The 20,444-nt window shown below is 36.5% G+C and overlaps 2 protein-coding genes across 5 annotated transcripts; both read right to left on the minus strand.

Moving 5' to 3' along the window:
- Positions 1-7,886: 7,886 nt before the first annotated feature.
- Positions 7,887-10,600, minus strand: LOC145230517 (renin receptor-like). Its single transcript, XM_080095962.1, has 7 exons — positions 10,460-10,600; positions 10,193-10,348; positions 9,709-9,800; positions 9,284-9,412; positions 9,028-9,222; positions 8,811-8,960; positions 7,887-8,632 (listed from the first exon to the last, which is right to left on the minus strand). Exons 1-7 carry the CDS (start codon positions 10,494-10,496, stop codon positions 8,315-8,317), a joined length of 1,077 nt encoding a protein of 358 aa, XP_079952088.1. The 5' UTR covers positions 10,497-10,600; the 3' UTR covers positions 7,887-8,314.
- A 2,435-nt stretch (positions 10,601-13,035) lies between these two features.
- LOC145229985 (fibroblast growth factor 13-like) lies at positions 13,036-18,633 on the minus strand. Of its 4 annotated transcripts, XM_080095338.1 has the most exons (5): positions 18,419-18,633; positions 17,812-18,232; positions 14,202-14,416; positions 13,842-14,040; positions 13,036-13,712 (listed from the first exon to the last, which is right to left on the minus strand). In XM_080095338.1, the coding sequence occupies exons 2-5, from the start codon at positions 17,909-17,911 to the stop codon at positions 13,636-13,638; spliced, it is 591 nt and encodes a 196-aa protein (XP_079951464.1). In that variant the 5' UTR covers positions 17,912-18,232; positions 18,419-18,633; the 3' UTR covers positions 13,036-13,635. The 4 variants fall into 4 exon arrangements, with proteins under 4 accessions (XP_079951464.1, XP_079951463.1, XP_079951466.1 ...); XM_080095337.1 differs by lacking the exons at positions 17,812-18,232; positions 18,419-18,633 and adding an exon at positions 16,139-16,404; XM_080095340.1 differs by lacking the exons at positions 17,812-18,232; positions 18,419-18,633 and adding an exon at positions 15,248-16,099.
- Between the last annotated feature and the right edge of the window lie 1,811 nt (positions 18,634-20,444).

Consider the following 20,444-nt stretch of genomic DNA (forward strand, 5'->3'; position numbering starts at 1 on the left):
TAAAGTGTATTCAAGTTGATCAAAAGCATGTTCTTATATCCGCCTAGACTAAACCTGTTTTTAATTGCATGTTATTCGCAATGTATAGAAAACTGTTGCAACGTATTAAAAAGAGCTACAAAGATGTCCAAGCGTCAGTCCGTTCATTACAAGCGCCTGGACGACAACCAACCGAAAAGCTTAAATACCATGATAACCAAGAAGCGAAAAGTTCGATTTGCGAAAAAAGGATACAAACGACTTACTTAAAAGTACAGGATGCAGCTACGTCTTGTCAAAGTTTATGTGAGTGCTTCTTGTTTAACAGTACTTGAAGTCATTTGCAAAGGGCGTGTACAAATATTTCAGCAAAATTGTACGTATTTCTGTACGGCTTCATTTTTTGAATAGATTCCAATGTATCAACGCCAAACACGGAAGACTCGTGGAAAACCTTGCTCTCAAGTCATAATTATAAAAATTGGCTTAAAGTTGGAATGGCATTGAGGTATGAACCCCAAAATGGTGCTATAGTTGATCGATTTTAAACATTCCAATGGTCACTCAGTGCGGTTGAATAGTCAAGTTAGCAATGTTCTACAAAGGGCGTAAAAAAATAAAAATAAATGTGGGTTAAAAGTCGCATTGACGTTTCCGAAGTCTAGAAAGATATCGCTTTGGATAAACAGATCAATTGACGTGACAAAATAAGAAAACTTAGTTTTTTCGCAGAACTGCTTGTAATTACGTTTCGCCAGTCGTGGAACACATCGCCAAAATTATTCATTGCTCGTTGCTGGAAAAGTATGGTTCGCATGCTTCATTGCACAATTGGGAAAGGTAAGAAATGCGACCACCTAAAATGACCCTTTGAAACAATTATTCCCACATATTTTTAGACGCGACCCTACTGCTTCTAAAAAATATACTTTTTAGAACTTTAGAGCGGGTTGATGCCAAACAAGATTTTAACAGTGGGTTGACAAATAACGTATGACGTCACAAACAAAATTAACCGTTTCGGGTCAAACAAAATTGTCATTAAATTATATTCTCGCAACAGTTTAAAGCCGTTTTAAAGTCTCATAGTTTAAGGCAGCAATACTCCTTTGAAACCTTTTTCAGGAATTTTGCATTCTGCATGAGCCTGCCCACATACACATGTCATGTAACTAAGCGATTTTCGTTTTTTGACAGCTCCATGTATTTACAATCTTCTTTATGAAAAAATTGAAGTGCATTTTTATGTAGAATGTAAAAAAAAACTATTATAGGGTATATATATACCAAAAAATGTTTTTTATTTCATCACAAAAAAAAAAAAAAACGGTTTGTTCGCACCCATGTATAAATATAACTTAACAAACTAATCCAAAGCCTTATTGTGGATGTTTTATCTAAAGGGCAGAGCATTTTTCAACATTTACTTGCTTTTGTGACTTAATATGTTTTTTGTTCAGTTTGTGACATCATAAACACAAAATTGCTTTGCGAGGTATATCTCCTAATTTGCAATAGATTTGCATTGCACCCCCATGGGCTAAAGTCCAGCCGCTGAACAGAAACATTTTTGACAACACTTCACAGATGAGAAAAAATGAAAATAAATCTCAATTAAACTTTGAAGCACTTGAATTGCTACATTTTGATTGGAAGTGTAAATAAAGCCCATTTTTAAAAATTTCCATTTAGATGTAGGGAGAAATGGATCAAAGACGTGTTTCTACTCCACAATCGCCCCCCTTCTAAATCCGCATTGTCACGAATTTGCAATGTCTCGGAGTGGCCAACGCCCCGAGGACAATGGGAAATTGCTAAGGTAAGGAAAAAAATTAAAGGTAAAGATCATTGCTTAAGTAGTATACCACAAACATTCTACCATTTTTCTCATACAGTGAACAATACACTGATAATGGATAAATAAGCTGTTGCTGCAAGGCATAGTCTAATAATTTATTAACAATTATTGCTCTTCCAGCAGATTTTTATCTGTAAAAGTAATTGGTTCGACGTCCCATACACTTCAAAAATTTGATTACTTTTTTAGGTTTTCATGGCAAACGGCTTTGACCCAGGTGGAACATCGGAGGGAGCATCCACGTTCGATGCCTCAGCACTCTTCAACTTTTTAATGCGATGTCGTCTTGTTAATGATTTTGTGGATAACTTTGATTACGTCCGTGGCGTTTTGAAGGTAAAGGTTTAACGCTTTTTAAACAATGTCAGAAGTTGACACTGGTCACTTCAACGACTTATTTCTGGTTAATATAGACTTGTGTCAAGATCTGGTTGTGCAGAAATGTTTTTTTTTTTTTTCGAAAAACAACTTTTTTATCACTTAAGGCTGACAAGGAATTATTTACAAAGCACAGGGCAAAATTTGCATTAAAAGGCAGTGAAGTGATACCGTATTAATACCGTAAAATCGTAAGCCCGAAACTGGGGGCGTACCCGAAAACAAAACCAGTTGGGTCGGAAAGTTATTTTTTCTAAGTTGGAATTACGACACAAATGTGGAAGAATGTGATGCCAATGCAGTACGAAGCAACTGTCCAATGTGTTAAGGTTCGAAACAAAACGATGCACTGCCCGCGTTTCGAGTTTACTGACGAGGAAAGAGACGAACAGTTCGAGCACATTCTGGCCCTGTTTCAAGATGAAAGACTTAAATTTCACGTCGATCAGTCACTTGACTCCTCAGCACTAATGAGAGATATTCTTGACGTAAGGCGCCCTCGTATCATATTTAACTTAAAGTGAAAAGACGCGGGTACAAAGTCCCGATTGGTTGTGATTAAACTTCACTACACAACTTGAAATTTGACCTTATATCGTCATAAAAAATTAATTTTGTGTACTGACCCAATGTGTTGCCGCAAAATATACCGTTTTCAAAGAAGCTCAGATTTCGCAAACCTATGAACTCTTTTTGTTGTTGTTATTAAGGGGTCTATAGGGGGCACTAGACATCGTTTGACGTGTGCAGACAAATAATCACTAATAAATACACTGATTTTACTAAACATTTTGTCAGATGTAGGTGTAAACCAGGGGTCGGCAACTTTTTTGGCACTGCGGACCGTTTTAAAACTGAAATTTTATAACGAACTGATCTTCAAAAAACAACAAATGTTCAGCAATGAAAAGTTATAACATCTCGTATAAGTTATTGCAATTTGAAAGTTTACAGCCCGGTAACGAATTCCTTACCAACCAACATGGTTGCCGACCACTGACATAAACGGTGACCACAATTATAGGCGTTTTAAAGATGACGCGTATTTTCTTCAGATTAAAACAGCTGATCTGACCATCAATGCTACAGCTCGATCGACGTTAGAAATTATTGATGGCAGAATTCTTGAGAGTCACGAAAGCGGTCTAAATCCGTCGGCTAAAACGACATCTTTAGAGGTTTGTGTGGACCGTCTGTATCTGCCCTGACCTTTTCGTCTATTCATAGAACATAGTGAACGTTTATTATTTCTTGCAGTCGTTGAAAAAGGTCGCCTCGAAGATTCTATCTCCACCTTACGCCCAAGATGAAGCTAAGATGGTTCAGGTTTGTATATTTTGCCTAACACGTGTATAGTATATAAAGTATAGGCCTACCATAGTTCGTTGCATCAAAAAGGTAGACACACTGTTGAAACGAGAACGACAAACCTACTTTCGGGGTCAAAAGGAACAAACGCAAAATATATAGCTATTTTTTGGGCAATCAGATAATATTAAATTGTTTAGATGAAGTTTAACGTTCTGGAACTCATTTTAAACAACAATTATTACAACTCACACTAAAAATACGTTTATTGTGCCACAAAACAGTAAGGTGAAAGGCGTATTTTTGCTGTTTGAAAGGCATAAGTGTCATAAGACATTTGGGCACTATATCAGGTCCTCGCAGGCCAATTTTTTGTTAAATAGAAGGACCTGCTGTCGTCTGAAAAGAGGACTGTTGGTGGGCCCAATGTAAAAGCTGTAAATAACAGTCCCCTAAACCGCGTATAAACAAGAAATGTTATTTTACTATTACATTATTCACGAGCCGTGATGATGTGTGGAATTAAGTTATAATCATAACTTATGTTTTTTTCAATGTTTTGCATTGTGCCTGTTTGAAAAAATTTAATGGCAGATTTAGTGAAAGTCAATTGTGTTTAGTTGCAAAAAAGCCTTATATTGAATACTTTCTTCTTTTTCGTTTAGATTCCTGGACATCCAAACAAGAGACTTAAAACACTGGATTCCATCCTTAATGTACAGAAATGTAAGCTAACCTGTTTGCTATCGAAAAATTAACGTTCAAATTTCGAATAATATAGTTAATATTTATGTCATTTTATGCAGTGCTGGCAACCGGAGCAAAGGTTCCATTTAGAAGTAAATCTGAAACGACAATTTCCTCACTAGTCAACAGTGGAATTTGGTCTCACATTTATCAAGCTTATCATTTTGCGTTTAATTCTGACAAAACCACTTTATATCGACAATTCCACTCAGGACCCAATTCTTCAGTAACAACAAATAAACGCAAACACGAAAACGACGATGAAAACCAACCGTCTGGAAGCAAACCTAAAAGAAGGCGAGTCGACGAAGATACAGCTGAATGTGGATCAGTAAGTTTTGTCTTTTTTTGTGTATAAATGTTGTTAAACTGCAATGTATTGTTCCTGATGTTCAACTAAACATTATGAAAGATAATGTTAAACTACGTGCATTAGTTGATGTTATTAACTCCCTTATGACTTCAGAAGCATTAACAGTTGCCGCTCCGAATGACTCTGGCCGTCAAATCTTTTTACAGTCAATGAAAGTAAAACTTTTTATGGATTGTTGGTTGGGCGAAAATTGGGACAATTTGTAGAATAATGTGCCGCTTGTTTTTTCAATGACTGAACTGAATAAAATCCGGTTACTTTTTAACTTATAAATCGAGTATTTAGGCAAATGTTAATCGCTGTGTTTAGCCATCTTTTTTCATGGTAGTCTCGTAAAATGCGTCATTTACAAAGTTAAATGTGTGGGGACCCACGAATTTTTGCTTGCAGAAACAAAGTGGGATGTACAAAAACGAGTTAAAAACAAAATAAATTAGATAATAAATAAACTGTTAAGGTAAGCCATAGTATATGTGCAATGACAACATGTGCTTACCCTTGGCGTTTCTTAGTTGTCCTTTCAAATTTCGCATTAGGTAACACCATGCGAACGAGTTTAATTTTTAAATTATTATCGTTTTTCTTCATTCTAGAATCTAGACCAGTGGTTCCCAACCAGGGGGGATCTCCCCACTAGGGGGGAGTTTTGTAATTTGTATTTGTATCACAATAGTAATCTCTTACTGGTTGTCTGTGCTATGTGTTGTTGCTGCATTAAATTGCGCTTAAACAAAAAATTGCTAAACAGGAAAGAAAGAAAGGTGAAGGCGGATCTGGCGGTGGAGGAAACTATTCCTTGTATGAGGAAATGTTGAACAACTTTCTTATGTCCCAGGTCAGCGGAACTGAATTTTTAGAATTCTAGAACCATCATTAAAAATTTAACTTTATATTTGATGTGTTTAGACAAAAAACAAGGGCGCTTCGTACATACATGAAAAAGACAAACACGGAAAGTTTCTGGCCTCAGTTGATTTTGTCTCAAATTTTGCTATCATGGGAAAATACCCAAAAGAAACAATTCGAGATGCAGAACGCGAAGCTGCAGCAACGGTAACATAATTGAAAATTACCACTCAACTATTAAAATCCAAAACATATAAGCTTAATTTGCGATTCTGTGTACATTAAGTTCAATGCAATTTAGTGTTTTGTTATTGAAAATGTTTAATGTACAGCGAAAATTTGTTTGTGACCAGCAGTATATTGTTTAAGAAGATTATTAGTCACAATTTAGTTTAAACAGCACAGTTTAGTTTTGTTTTTGCTTGATTTATAGGCGTTGCAGAATCTCGGAATTAAGGTTTATAACAAAGCTGAGGCGAAAGATTTGTTCGATACATATTGCAAAGCTGTTCCGAAAAAGTTACCGACGTACAAGACATACGAGGTCTCGACTTCGCCACACTTCACCATTCTACAAATTTTCAACAACAGCACAATTTACTTTATCGAGGCTCTTGCAACAGACAAGATTTTTGTGCAAGTAAAACGATAGGTTTAAGTTAGTGACGCACCGAAGTTTTGAAAATGCCGTTTTAGTTTTGCCCCAAAAGTTTAAAAAACAATGGATATTTCAATTGTTGCTTTTTGGTAGTGTCGGTAAATCACTGGTTTTAATTGGTGCCGACGAGCTAGTGCAAATTTGAATTTGTCTGTAGATATGTTAAATGTATTAATAAAAAATACTTTATTTCCATTCGAGTTTCACAAATTGCAGGCTAAATGTCGATTAACCGAAAGCAACGAGGATGACGCAGAAATCATTGTAGCAAAAATGGTTCTGGAAGAAGCCCGAATTGACACAGGAAAACTTGAAGACATTAAAGGCAATTGAAACTGTTATAAATTAATGCAAAAATGTTGTGATAATAAACAAGTTCGGAATAAGTGATTCAGGGACAATGGATAGATTTATAACTAACCTGTACCTGTACTTTTCAAACTACAAAAACTTTCACAACAAACACGTTTTTCAGGTGCTTTTACTGAATACTGTTTAAAGAACGGAGGTACCCTTCCAATTTACAACAACAAAGATGGTTTCGACATAAAAACCAATGAAAAATATCAGGAAAGCACAGCAACCTCGTTTATTCGAAACTGTCTTACTGACAGGGCTGCATCTCCTGAGGAGTTGGCCGATTTAGAAGTTGACAGTGAAGTCGACTTTTACACTTCCGACCTTCATTATGCAGATCTATTTGAAACAACCTCTGTGCTGGTGCGTGTGCTCATAGTGTTACATTTGACAATTGGCCCACGAGGGCCAGAGACAAACGCATTTACGTTGCAATTTTTATCGAACAGCCACAACGCAGTCGCCGAAAGTCAGAAGAGGCGGCATCACGCAATGCATTGGAGAAATATGGTTTTGATATTTCGCAATGTGAAGGCAGCAACTTTAAGTCGACGTTAAACGATTACTGCCAACAATGGGACTTTAGTCTCGCCTATCATACCTTTCAAGTAAGCCGCATCGAATTTTGCTGCAGTAAAAATAGCTCCGGTTGATTCATCGTTTTCTGGTCCAGTGCTCTTCAACATTTGGTTTGGTGAACCCTTAAAGTTGTTGTGACAAACTCATGCACCCTGTTTGGTCTCGACGTACATTAACGAGCAGCCGTATTTTTGATCAAAAACCTTTGACGTAAATTAACGTCAATCCGCACTCTGCGCAAAACGTCTTTTGCGTAGATATACGTCAACCGCACTAAAAGTGTTAGACATCAACATTTTTTTTAAATACAGAGGTTCATTTATACATCAGTTGAAACCTACACTTTTAATATACTGAAACTCAAATATTAATAGTTCATTAAATGTTTGTGATGCACCCATGTATACCTTTTCGTACTGGTGCACCTCATGCATATTTTGGTGCACCATGCACACCAGTTGAAGAGCACTGGTCTAGGCATCCTTTTTGGGTGGTAGTACCTTTAAGAAGACAAAATACAAAGAAACAAAACGCCACGTCCACTGCGATCCTTATTCGACATTTAGTTAAGTTAACCGTCATGTTATTTGACACAGGTGAAGCCTCTCGTACGATACGCCAAACAATACGAGTGTGTCGTAGCAAGTCCAGCCTTGCGAGAAAGCAACCAAGAGTTTAGTGTTGCATGTGATCCAATAGGCTTTTCAACAGCCGGCGAGGCAAGAGAATCCGCAGCCAGAAACTCACTTGCCCTTCTTGGCCAACACACTTAATTTACGACATTCTTACTCAGTACAAACAAGTAAAAGGCATTTTTTATTTTATTTTTGAACAACAAACGTATTGCACAAACAAATTTGAAAGTGACCAAAGTTAACCAAGCTTGTTCTAACAAAACATGTGATTTCGGTTCAAAACTTTTTTAACGTTGACTTCAAAATTTCAAACAAGATATATTTACAAAATAAAATCCACTAACATACAGCAATGAAATGTAATATGCAATCGGTAATGACCAGTCTTATAAGCAAAAGATTGTACTGTGAGATGGTACTGTTTGTGCAACACATACTTTCAATTCATTAAATTAATTTAAAATATCATGTGACCTTGCCTGAATGTACACTATAGATGTAGAACCAATATCGGCAACATAACAATAATAGACAAAACACATTCATCATATTTGTAACACATATAACAAAATAATAAAAGTAAACAAGTTGAAAAACTAGTCCAATTTCATTCTTTGTGTAGTCATGCGATATATGATGCTATCCCTGCCTGGGTCCATGAACCAAATAAAATAGGAGGAACCAAGAACAGCAAGAGCAATTGCCACTGTAATCCATATAGCTATATTGATGTAGATGGCATACTCAGCCATTACTGGCTCTTCAACAAAACCTTCCAAAACTTCTGCAACATCTGCTGTGGCCATTAGACTTCTTGTGCGACGTACTTGAAGAAATTCGCGCTTAACTTCACCAGCAATGTTAACTTCGGCTAACAGTTGGTTGTCATACAATTTGTTGAAGCTTGCTGTAAACTAAAACAAAGAAGCCCTTTGAATATCTGACCAAAATTGTATCAAGATTTGTACTTTAAAAAACTCTTAAGCAAAAAAATCTTGCAATCTTTGTTTTTATGCCTTATACTGTGGATGGAGGTTTAGATGTTTGTGAATGTGCATAAACATACACTAACACTGTTTGAAGGATAATTACCTCAGGAATAAACTTCTCCAAAAGTCGCAAGGCTTCTTTCACTTGACATGACTGTTCGCCATATGTCTTAACTAATGCATCAACACCACTGATTGTAAAATAATAACTGTCAGGCACTTGGTCGTCAACACTAGATTTATCAATCTGCAACTGGAAATAACAAAATGTGAGAAATATGTTAAACAATAGTTAAGTGTACATCTTCAATCAAACCAACCAGAGACAGTATATCCTTCATGGTTTGAATTTCTCCAAGAAGCAAGACATCAGTTTCTTGAGTAACATTTAAACAAGATGCTGGATCCAAACTAGCTATAAAGGAATCAGCCTTGGCAAGGCGATCTTTCATGTCAAAAAAGGTTACTGGCAAATCATTCAAAACTCCAGTATTGTAAGAGAGGATATTGAAAACCTATAAATATGTCATTAGAACATTTGGAAATCGGGCATTACAGACAACCAATTCTGATTACATTTTGTTCTTGTTCAAAATCCACAATCACAGGTTTTTTCTCGGAACTTGCATGATAAATTGCAGCATTGGTTTCTTCAAGAGATGGTGCTGCTCCACCGGAGCCTTTTATTATGAACTTGGCTTTAAACTAAACACGAAATAAGTTTAAAAAGTGTAAGTTTATGTCCACAAGTCCCCCTCTCCCCCAAAAAAATGTTTTTAACACAACAACAGTTCCAGAAAGAAAAAAGGTTTTGTGCAGTATGAGTTGTAAACTATTGGTTACGAAACTTCAAACATTGCCTGTACACAGCTAATTTCAAACTGAAGAAAATTATGTGATATATACAGTAAACCTCAGTTATACCGGATTTGCTGTAGGTTTGCTGTATTAAAGTGAGGTTTGTCGTATTAAATCAAACGTGAAACAACAAAGTGACTTACCTCAGTAACAGAAATGTCAGATGGGCTTGGAACATGCAAATTGATAAACAGGTTTGCTTTTGGGCGGTTGAATATGTCGAGTGCCTTAACACCTACACAAAAAATTCAATATGTGATTGTTAAGTTTTTCCACCAAATCCTCTTATTTATTTGATATTAGAAGTCCTCTACTTTCTCACACTATATGTGTAGAACATCACTGTGCCGAATGTATGCTACTAAACTTAACATGAACACAAAAACTCCATCATTCATGCAACAATAGTACTTTTAAACTACACTGCCTTTTTGGCATTAAACGTTGATCATATTCATAATCCAACCTTTTCCACACATAAAAAGGTAGCTTGTGTTCTAGGTTAAAGCACCTTAAAATAAAAGCTTTTATTGTTGTTTTAAAAATTGCTTGGTTAGAGAACATTTAATAAGCTGTATATATGACTATGAGGACTTTATTTATGAAACAATAGATCACAATTTTTACCAGTCCATGAAGTGATTTTGTGTGTTGAAAATCCCATCATGTAGCTAATCATGTGGCTAACATCACCAACATCAATAGCTTCTCCATTCTTTGAAAGTTCAATGCTTGGAGGAACTGATAGAAAATATAAATCACCACGGCAGTGTGACAATAAACCTGAAACAGTAATAAACACATTGTAAAACGGCAAACCAACTGTCTTCTGGAGTTATTGCCAAAGTGGTGATTTAACAACAAACAACATTAAACTAACGGAAAATAACTTACCACAGAGGAATAACAATCCAGCTGATAGCGATTTCATTTTTTGACTTAGTGTTGAGTTTAACAATTAAAATCTAAAATCTCAAAATATACTTTATGGTTGTTGTGTAAGTAATTTACACAGACAGTTACACACTACACAAAACAATGTAAAATATACATAGGCGTCATCCAATGATGGAAGTGTATGTATGTTAAAATTACAACCAAATACCGCACATATAAATGTTACTGAGACTTTAAATTTTGCACTAAATAAATAACACAAATTAACTCTATCATATCCCATTTTTGACTATATTATAGCCTGCAAAATGAAACCCAAACGCATTAATCTCATTGGATTTACGTTTTTGTCATGCTTCAACAGTTTGCAGATCGTGACTAATCATGTGATTACCACTAGACGGCACATTTTATTCATTTATTTTTTCGTCATATTCACTGACCTCTATAAACATATTTATATTTCAAACTCTATAAATCTCTATAAACATATTTTCACTGATCATATTTCAAACATAGAAAATCCGAATAGCACACGACTACATTGTTCCAATAAATTTAAAATAACATAATCCCGTCAATCCTCGACAGAGCAACGCCTCATTTTAATCTACTGTTCACTTTTACATTAGCGTAAAGTTTTTTTTAACAAAAAAGAAGCAATTTCGCGCAACGCCAACCAAATTTGACACATGTCTAAAGGTATGTGGTGCCGTCCACGTTTAGGACATTTAAATTAATGTAGGTATATACTATAGGCCTACATACGTCCTCTTTTTGGAGGACATGTCCTCCTTTTTAACAAAAACCAAGTTGTCCTCCGAGGACAAGAAAAAGAGCCCATGTCCTCCTTTTTGAGGAATTTGTGATTTACCAAATACATATGTGACAATCATACCCTTGAAAACAGCCAAATATACATCTTCAGCTTATTTTTTAATAAAAACAGGTTTTACGTTTTTTTGAAAACACAAGCTTATTTTAGTGTTGTGGCGTGATAAACGTTAAACTTTATCCAAACTACCGTCTAATTTCGAAAGCTTTTATTTTTGGGGAGCCTTAAAGTATTTTTGCATGTTCTTTTTTAAAATTGTGTCCTCCTTTTTGGGGATGGAAATACGGTAGGCCTAGTATATACTATATAAATTCGACAAAGAGACATTACAGATTACACGAACAAAAATGCAAGGTAGCGTATCTGAAGTATGACGCCACTAATGCGTGCAACCACAAGAGCTCAAACTCGAAGCCCAGCAAACTTCCCATAGAATACAACGTTTGTCACAATTAATAAAAAAACGTTTGAAATAATTTTTATTTTGGAAACACGTTGCTGTAACGCAGTGGTTCTCAAACTTTTTTGACCGCGACCCAAATCTGAGTTTTATGAACATCTCACGACCCAAGCCTCAAACATCAAAAAATGTATTAACGAGACGGACGGCAATTTCGAGGCCACGTCGTCTCCGCATAGGAGTCTGCCCATGTCAAAATGGCTGCAGACTTAATCGATTCGTTCGACAACACTGCATAACATAACACACATTGTGGCTTTGCAGCACTATGATCAATGATAGAAGTGAATCCCAATTCTAAAAATGTTTCAATCGCCATGTGCAGTAAAGTAAAGTTGGAAGCCTATTGTCGTCTTTATGTGGTAACAGTTGGTTCTGTTTAATGTACAACGTGGTCGAGTGAGGTGACTTTACTACTACATTAAGAAAATTCGTTTGTGTTTACTTAATGCAGTAATTGTTCGTTTGGTCAGCATTGAATCAGCATAGCGCGACCCATTTTTTGACCCTGCGCGACCCATACTTTGAGAACCACTGCTGTAACGTTTATTGTTGGTTTAACAACGTTTAAGAAATGTTTCGTCAAGTGATTTCTGCTTTATATCACCTGACATAACCAATTATCACAACACATTCGCACTAACCCAAACAGGCTGCAGTTTTTAGGAACGTTTTGTTGCAATTTCGCCAGCACACTAGATTAGAAGCAATTTTTTCCTAATTCTCTTTAGATTTTACGATGTTTCGTACGATACCGCTATTAGCAAACAAAAATGTCCACTGTGGTCGCCACCGTGCTTTACAAACCCAAGATATTATTTACTAATAATAAGCAAACTGGATGAAATATACACCTATAGATCAGCATATAGGTCAGTGCGCACATCAATTTCCCAAGCTGTTGCTGGTGACCTTTGCGGAACCTCAGAGTTACGGGGATCCTTGGTATGAAGAAATGCTTGTAGTAGCTGTAGTACGTTCGATTTCTTTCATCGAGAGATATAAATTTAAATCAACTGAAATTCGGCAACTATGGTTTATTGTTAAAAATGAAACCCCTTTTTTAATTTGACTGGTCTCTTATAAAATGTAGCAAACAAAAAAGAGAACTAAAGGTAGCTTAACCCAAAGGGATTAGCAATCCAAGTTTAAACCCGGAATGAATATAGCCTACACCTGCGTCGTGAGTTTATTCACTGAATAGCTTTTATCTTTATCCTTTCTATATTGACATCTATGCACGTTTATTGTGCCAATAACCTGAACAGCACTGGACAATTTTCAATTAAGCTTTAAATTTAATTCAAACAACTTTCTACAGTAGAGACAAACGTTATTATTAAAATAAACGAACAATTGTACACTAAGGAAAGTGAAAAGCAACCATAAGTTGTATTTTGATAAACATGGATTTAATAAGTTTATCACTGCTGGATCAAGAACATCCAATAACTTTTTGGCTGGAAAAATTATCCTCAGCACATATGCAGTGTAATTTTGTTGAACACACTAATACGTGCACATAAAAATACCGCTTTTGTGGTGCTAACACTGTACTTATTGGTGTTTTTGGAATTTTGTTGTCAACACGATTGCACAAGAAAATCAATAAATGTCAACGCAGTCATAAATCGACCATAGTTTTTGACAAGTTGCAAAAAAGCCTAAAAATACAAAGCGGCAGAAAAGCGTTACAAGCGTTTGTAAAAAAAGAATGGAAATGTAGCCTGTGACTGGCAGCAAGTTGGTGGACGGACTCGAAGAAACTTTAATGAAGCTAAGCGCAACTTGGACGCAAAGGAATAGCAAAGCAAGATGTTGCAGAGTCGACATCGATCTGTTGGTCGTATGCTTGGTTGTTAAAGGTCCCTAGGGTGTTCACGTCTTGCGCTTCTTGGCATCACTTCGGTTTGCAACTGCAATATCGCATAAGCTTGGTTCCTTGAACATCTGAACTGTGGATACCAAAAAATTTATGTTAAAAGTGTATTCGTTTATACAAGCTCGGTAAATAACCCTATTTAAATTCAGTGGGTTGTGCATATTTTAGATGTAAAAATCAGACTTGATGTTAAAATATTTACCTTCGATTGGACGAGGAACAAAATGTGTACAAGTTTTGTGCTTTTTAGCACGCGATCCTTTTACTGGAATTCCATCTTTTCCGAGACCGATATTCCACGGTCTGCCGCTTTCTAGTTGTTTGTACAAACATGATGTGTACACCACGTAATAGTTCTCATACACTGATTCCTTGAACTTGCATTCAGACGAGTAGGAATCCTAAACAATAAATTTATTTACGACGGGTTTGAGGATACCTGAAACTTTTTTTATTTCGAGCTTTTTTGAGATAAAAAGAGTCATGGGATACACATTTTTCAAAATTTGCAGGTTATTCCTTAATTAAACGTGATAAAACGTTTCAGTGCTATGACAGTTACCGTTGTGTAGAGTCTTCCCTCGTTGTTCATGGCAACATACAGCAATGTGTCTCGATGCTGTATTGAAACGATTCGAAGTCCAACAGGAATAAGATAGAACACAGTGGCATCCCCATCTTCGGGAATTCCGTACACGCTGCCATTTTCCCGATCAACGGATAAATAGAAGCCTTGTCGCGAGAGCAACTGTGTCTTCACACCCTTTAGTTGAGGTTCTAGAAATATAAAGTATATGTTTACCGCACTTTTAGGCATAAAACCCAATCCTTATGGAAAGCAGATTAACGGCTCAAATAACGTTAAAGTGAACACTGGCAAGAGCCACGAAAGAAATCAATACAATTAATATTTAACGAGACTTCAGTCACCCTGGGAAGAATAAAATCTCTAATTAATGTAGTTTGTCTTGAAAAATACGCCTGGGGAAAAATATTATAATCTCCATTTCATTCTGATGCAGTCTTAATATATTCTGTTTATGTTTACAACAAAAGGCGGGTATAGACTGTCGATTGACACCATTTACTTCGCAATATTTTGATTTAGAGGCAGCTATGTCCTACCACGATGGCTCCCTGAGCTGTATTCTTCGTGTCTGCCTATTAAAATCGCCGCTTCGTCCATGAAGATTGTCAACAATCCACAAATTTGTCAAACGAGAAAAGTTTGTTGCAAACCAAATACAAAACTCGAACGCAACATCACCAAGCCCAAGGCAAACTTCACAACCAAAAGTTGAACTGAATAGCGACAATATGGGCATCGCCATCCATACCTTATGACTGTTTAATATTTAAGAGGCTTTTTGAGTGTAGAAGGTTAAACCGACATAAGCGGCATTTATTTTTGTGGCCTTTGGGAAGAAATTTGATGCTGGTATGCACGTTTTCATCCTACAGAAAGTTGAATAATTCATCGCGCGCCGTCGCTGTCAAACCAGCAGCGCATAACAAGTACCTGCAAAGTCAGTCAAACTTTTCTGGATCATCAAGTATTCATCATTAACACGTCAAGCAAAATTTAATATATTTTACCTTACTTCGTACCTTTGACAGCTTTATTTTGGCCTGTAGATTTAAACTTCTCCATGTTCACATCACCCTGAAGGCTACCGAAGTCCAACTACAATTCGATGCAAACTCAATACGATATCCTTGTGTTACAGCTATGCCTTCAACCCTAACTTACTCACTGTGGTGGCGCAGGCTTAATGTAGAACGACTCAGTTGGCCTAGGACTGCTGTATATTTTGTCAAGAACAAAATCACAGTCCGCGACGGTTCTTGCAGTAAGGCGTGTCCGCTTTCAGTAACCCTCCAGTGTTCATGAATATTTCAGTACACAACCTGGCGGAAAAGCGTTATATTCTGCTAATTTACCGCACACGATAGCATGAAGCAGCGCCGAAGCAATTTTCAAAACAAGCAACCGATCGATGGAAAGCGAATTCGATCGACCAAGTTTATAATTCTCTGCAACCAGCGCGTTGTAGACCAAGCACAAAACGACGTAATTGTCCTGGAGCATAGAGCGTTCAAAACAACAAAGCTCGTGGCATAAGGAGAGACTTGAAGGACGTTGGTATGTGCGTAAACCACACGTGAAAATCACGACCTGACAAGATTAATTTACTTTAGTGTTACGGTGCCTGGAAATAAATGCCTGGAAAACACGGTTTAACCTATTCGCTATTTTGCGAATGAATTTTCGCGAAAATGTATTAATCTTTTATAGCTCGCTTTAATTAGATGCTGGGCATGAATAATGTAATAAAAAACACCCAATAGCATATTGGCTAAAACGTAATGAAGCTGTATTAAACTGCGTCGTGGTATGCGCGACTGTAAAGTATCATAACTAATCGACAGAATTTAGCTACAGAACCACAACAAGAACAACTGAACAAACTTTAACAATTTGAATCAAAATTAACTTACCAACATTCACAGTACCAGTTTTGTTAGTCATAGTAAACGTCCTGACCATGTACACATGTATAAACAACGTAAATGAAGAAAACGCAAGCAATATATACATATCGGAAAATATGTTTATTGCATACATACAATAAGTGCAACAATTGTATTCTTGCAGCAATAATCAAACTTTGAATAGGATTATCCCCACGGACCAGGCAAAACAAGCGAAGAATTTAGTTTTATCGATTATTACGAAAAAGTACAATTAGATGCGAACTTAAAGGTACAAAATAAATTAATGAAACTAACCTCGTCTGTTTACAATAATTTCAAAAGTAAAGAAATTTTTTTGCTTGCAAGGTAGGAATATTCAGGATTTGTAATTTGATTTTTCGGACTTATGTGTAGCTGTTTCATTAATGGTTTTGTTGAAAACAATATTTATGGCGTATTTTTCAAATTAGTTGAAAACAAAAACAATTACTTGATTTAAATTTTAAATTAAAGGCTTCTAGCGACAAACAAGTCGGCGACAAAACGAATGTGACATTATAGCTCTTTACCGCCTTGTGTGGCCACCGTCTTGCGTAAATTTTGCCACCAAGGCGTATGGAGTAAAGTTTTAATTTACCCCTATTAGACAACTTTCACATAAATAATTTAACTTTCAAAATCAATAAGACGTCAACTAGCTTTGTGTACATCTAATAATGAACTAAGAACACGAAGATCGAATCGGTTTGTTTTCCGGTATTTAAGATACAATATAAAATTATATAAAACCATAAGAGCCGATATCAGCCAAATTGTTCAACCCCAATTACTACACAACTTTTTGAGGCAATAGAATGTTTTTCGATGCACTAAGTTAACATCGTAAGTGAATGAGTGCATAGACATGAAAAGAACATAAATATTTTAAGTGCTCCAGCATGCGAAACATGACCGACCTGTCGTGAGAGTTTACGAGTGTGCAATTATAACCACAGTTTTGCAGTACAAAACCACCAGGCGCCAGTCTTTGCGTGTTTAACAACAACTGAGGTGACAGTTCAAACAACTTGACATTTTATAGGCCGAAGCTAAGGATCCGGGAAGAAGAAATACAAATTTTGTTTTTTGCTCATTTAAGTCAAATATTCAACAAGCAGACCTTGACGGGACATGTCCGTTGCTTGATTACAAGGCACCACAACTACAAACAACCTTTAAATTTAACATATCAAGAACGTTTGACCAACACCTCCAAATAGTAGGATTTGGCGAATTAACTGACTGTCTTCGCATGGAAGCGATGAAATGTTAACACGCCATAAAACGAGAGTGAACGAATCGACTGTAAAACCTGAATTTCCCTTGGGCTTTTCGCTTACCGCGCACGATTTTGCGCAACACTTATTGATCTTCACGCATTTCAGATGTTATCACATGACGTATGTTCAGAGGCATTACATGAAAGAAGATTGACTAAGCTTCATATCTCATTTTTTCCTCACCACGGCACCGGTTATAAGTCAAATAGACTTTTACCATATTAACAGCATGTTTTAAACTTCGTGTTTGAGTTTGTAAATTTTACAAGGATGGTTACCTCTAGTGAATGTAACTTTGATTTACATCAAACAAAACCACTTACACAATCGTGAAAAATACCATGCTGTGTAAATTTCTACCCCAAATGATTGACTTACCTACTTCGGGTGCACGAAATTTCAATCCTCGGCCGCAAGGACACTTAAAAGGCATATGCGGAGAAACAGTGAAAGCAACGTGCAGAAAAAACTGATGCATATCAAGAACCTGTCCACTAAATCATCTAGGACAGGGCGGCGTTGGGATAAGAATTGATTTTGGTTGCCCGCAAATAAAAAACTATGTAACAGAGTGAAACGGCAATGTCCTTCAAATCCAGATAAGCGGAGATCTTGTCAGAACACACGTTTTGACATTTTGTTGGAGAATTGGCAAGTCAGATCTTCGCAATGTAACAAAACCAGCTAATCCGCAACCACTGCGTGCTTTTCTCAGATACCATGCGATTATATTGTCTTCATTTCTTATTTAGTAGTTGATTCTCAAAGAAACGATATCTACCTACGTTTTCGTAATACCCTGTAAACAAACGTAACTTTTTAAAACATTTCAGTTAGAATGTTTCAAATTAAACACATTTCATTTCAAATACTTTCAAAATTCAAATTGATGTTTTGATTGTAGATAGTGGCTGTGTACAACATAGATAACTTTGATGATAATGCGGACTGCTGTTAATACTTTGTTTAACTGCAAATAACTTACCAACTTGTGGGATTTGACAGCTTTGTACTGGAAAAATCTTTACTGTACTGTGAGGTCAACCTCTGCACATCACAGTCTCGCCTGAATAACCATAAACTGGCACAACATCATCTGAGTTAAGCGGCTAATCCTGGTTTACTTGTTTACATCAATCGATACCTGTAGAGGTGCCCTCTTTCACACTGCATAGTCGCCATTGCCGTCGGTAAACACCAAGAGCATCAATAAAACATCGTTATGAGACCTAATTACAAGTCTGTGAAGAATCAGTGACGACTGTCAGCTAGCCAAGAGTGAGCAGTAGGCAACAGCTGTAAACATTAAACCTCAAGGGCACACTCAAAGAGATTTTGACCGTTCTTAACCTCTTACACTTTTTGTAACCTCTTGGTTGGTTCTTTTATGACGGCAACAAAATGTCTCGTACGAAATAAAACGATGATTGCGTCAACAATACAGTTTCGCTACACTACTGCTTGCAGTTTCATTAGTAATCTAATCATTCCTGTGCATCGCCGACCTCCAAGTGGTAATTGAATCCACCCTGCATTCCAATTTAGTACAGGAAAAATGTAGCTCACGATAAATTATTAAAGACCAGTAATTGATGGCAACGAGAAATAAACGCGATTACTAGAGTCACTGTACCTCAAGAACAAAACAAAAGGCTACTTTCATTACACTACCTTAGTATCCTCGTGACTCATCGCCCCAAAGTGAAAAAACAATTTGTGCAATGACGTTTTAATCAAGTATTTTACCCCAGATAAACATTTGCATTTAAATTCGTATTTTCCGACACATATATTTAGTTTCCTGTGTTTAAAAGTTGCCTATATGATCTACTGTAAAGGAAACACAAGTCTAAACTAAAAACTGTTTGAAATCAGCCGTTTACCTGTAAGTAGGATGTGATAACACACACTGATAACAGCTCTGGTAGAAATTGCAGAGAATGTCGACTGCAACAGATCTGATAATTACCCCTTGTGTGTGGCTCAATGAAGTCGCACTACAAATCAACTAGCATCCTCGGGCGAGTGAATAATGAAACCTGTCGTGTTCCGAATAGCCGGCCAACGGTCGAGCTCAGCGCCCAGCAATTACTGTCTTTATCCGCGCTTCCACTTATCGATTTTGCCAGGATTGCGATTAGGCTTGTCCTTCAGTGATACACGCATAGTACAGAAATATCTAACCCATCCGTAAACACACTTGTCAGTTTCGTAAACGATACATTTTAAGAGTACGGGTATTTCGACCTGGTTAGCTGTGCCACCTTGGCTTGTCTTCAAGATGCTTTGAATGGAAATTTATTCCCATTTATGAAGCACCTCAATATGTGCAAATAATCTTGTAAAAAAGTTGTTTGCGTACAGTTTGAATCTTGAAAGTAAGAACAGATATACAGCACTTACAAGGCTACTTACAGTGAAAATGTCACTCCCAAGTTTATTTGTATAGTGGGCTATGAAAATGTCAGGTTTTGTGATGAATTATTTTCGAACTTATCCCGAATATATAATTAACAAATAGGTGTGATAAATGAAACCCACAGTTAAAAATTATTTGTTTTAACACACATGTCTGATTCTTATATCGAAGACCGTCTCCACGGGAATACAGCTAAATGTATTTAAAGAAACATAACCTGAAATGATATTTCAGCAAATTATTTTTCAGTTAAATGGCACTTTAAGCACGTATTGCATCTTGGAATCATTTTGCATATTTTTTTAACAGGTGTAACAAAATTTCATGGCATTTTTTAAATTCTGGTGCATTAGACTTTGGGCCCGACAAAATGTGTCATGTTGAATTTTTCCTTTATAGCCGTGTCACCGTTTCGGTGGAGAAAGACCTAGGTATGCCAATGCGATTCCCTGGTATTTGTGTTTCAGAGGTATTGTGGTCATACGTCTAGCGTGGTACGGTTTGAATATTACATGATGTTTGTTTGATTTGAAGTATTACCGGATAAACGAGTGAGATAATCAACCTCATCAGTTTATCACCAGAAAATAAT

This window comes from Phallusia mammillata, chromosome 5 (assembly GCF_965637545.1).
Source record: "Phallusia mammillata chromosome 5, kaPhaMamm4.hap1.1, whole genome shotgun sequence".
Classification (NCBI taxonomy): domain Eukaryota; kingdom Metazoa; phylum Chordata; class Ascidiacea; order Phlebobranchia; family Ascidiidae; genus Phallusia; species Phallusia mammillata.

Bases quoted from the DNA above. Each gene is read 5' to 3' on its own strand.
- LOC145230517 (XM_080095962.1), bottom strand. From the start codon at position 10,496: ATGAAATCGCTATCAGCTGGATTGTTATTCCTCTGTG. The intron at 9,801-10,192 runs GTAAAAATTGTG...TTTTTTGTGTAG, and splicing joins CAAAATCACTTCATGGACTG to GTGTTAAGGCACTCGACATA. The intron at 9,413-9,708 runs GTAAGTCACTTT...TTTCGTGTTTAG, and splicing joins CTGACATTTCTGTTACTGAG to TTTAAAGCCAAGTTCATAAT.
- LOC145229985 (XM_080095337.1), bottom strand. From the start codon at position 16,265: ATGTATGCAATAAACATATTTTCCGATATGTATATATTGCTTGCGTTT. The intron at 14,417-16,138 runs GTAAGTTAATTT...TTATATTTCTAG, and splicing joins AACTGGTACTGTGAATGTTG to AACCTCAACTAAAGGGTGTG. The intron at 14,041-14,201 runs GTAACTGTCATA...TTTATTGTTTAG, and splicing joins AGGGAAGACTCTACACAACG to GATTCCTACTCGTCTGAATG.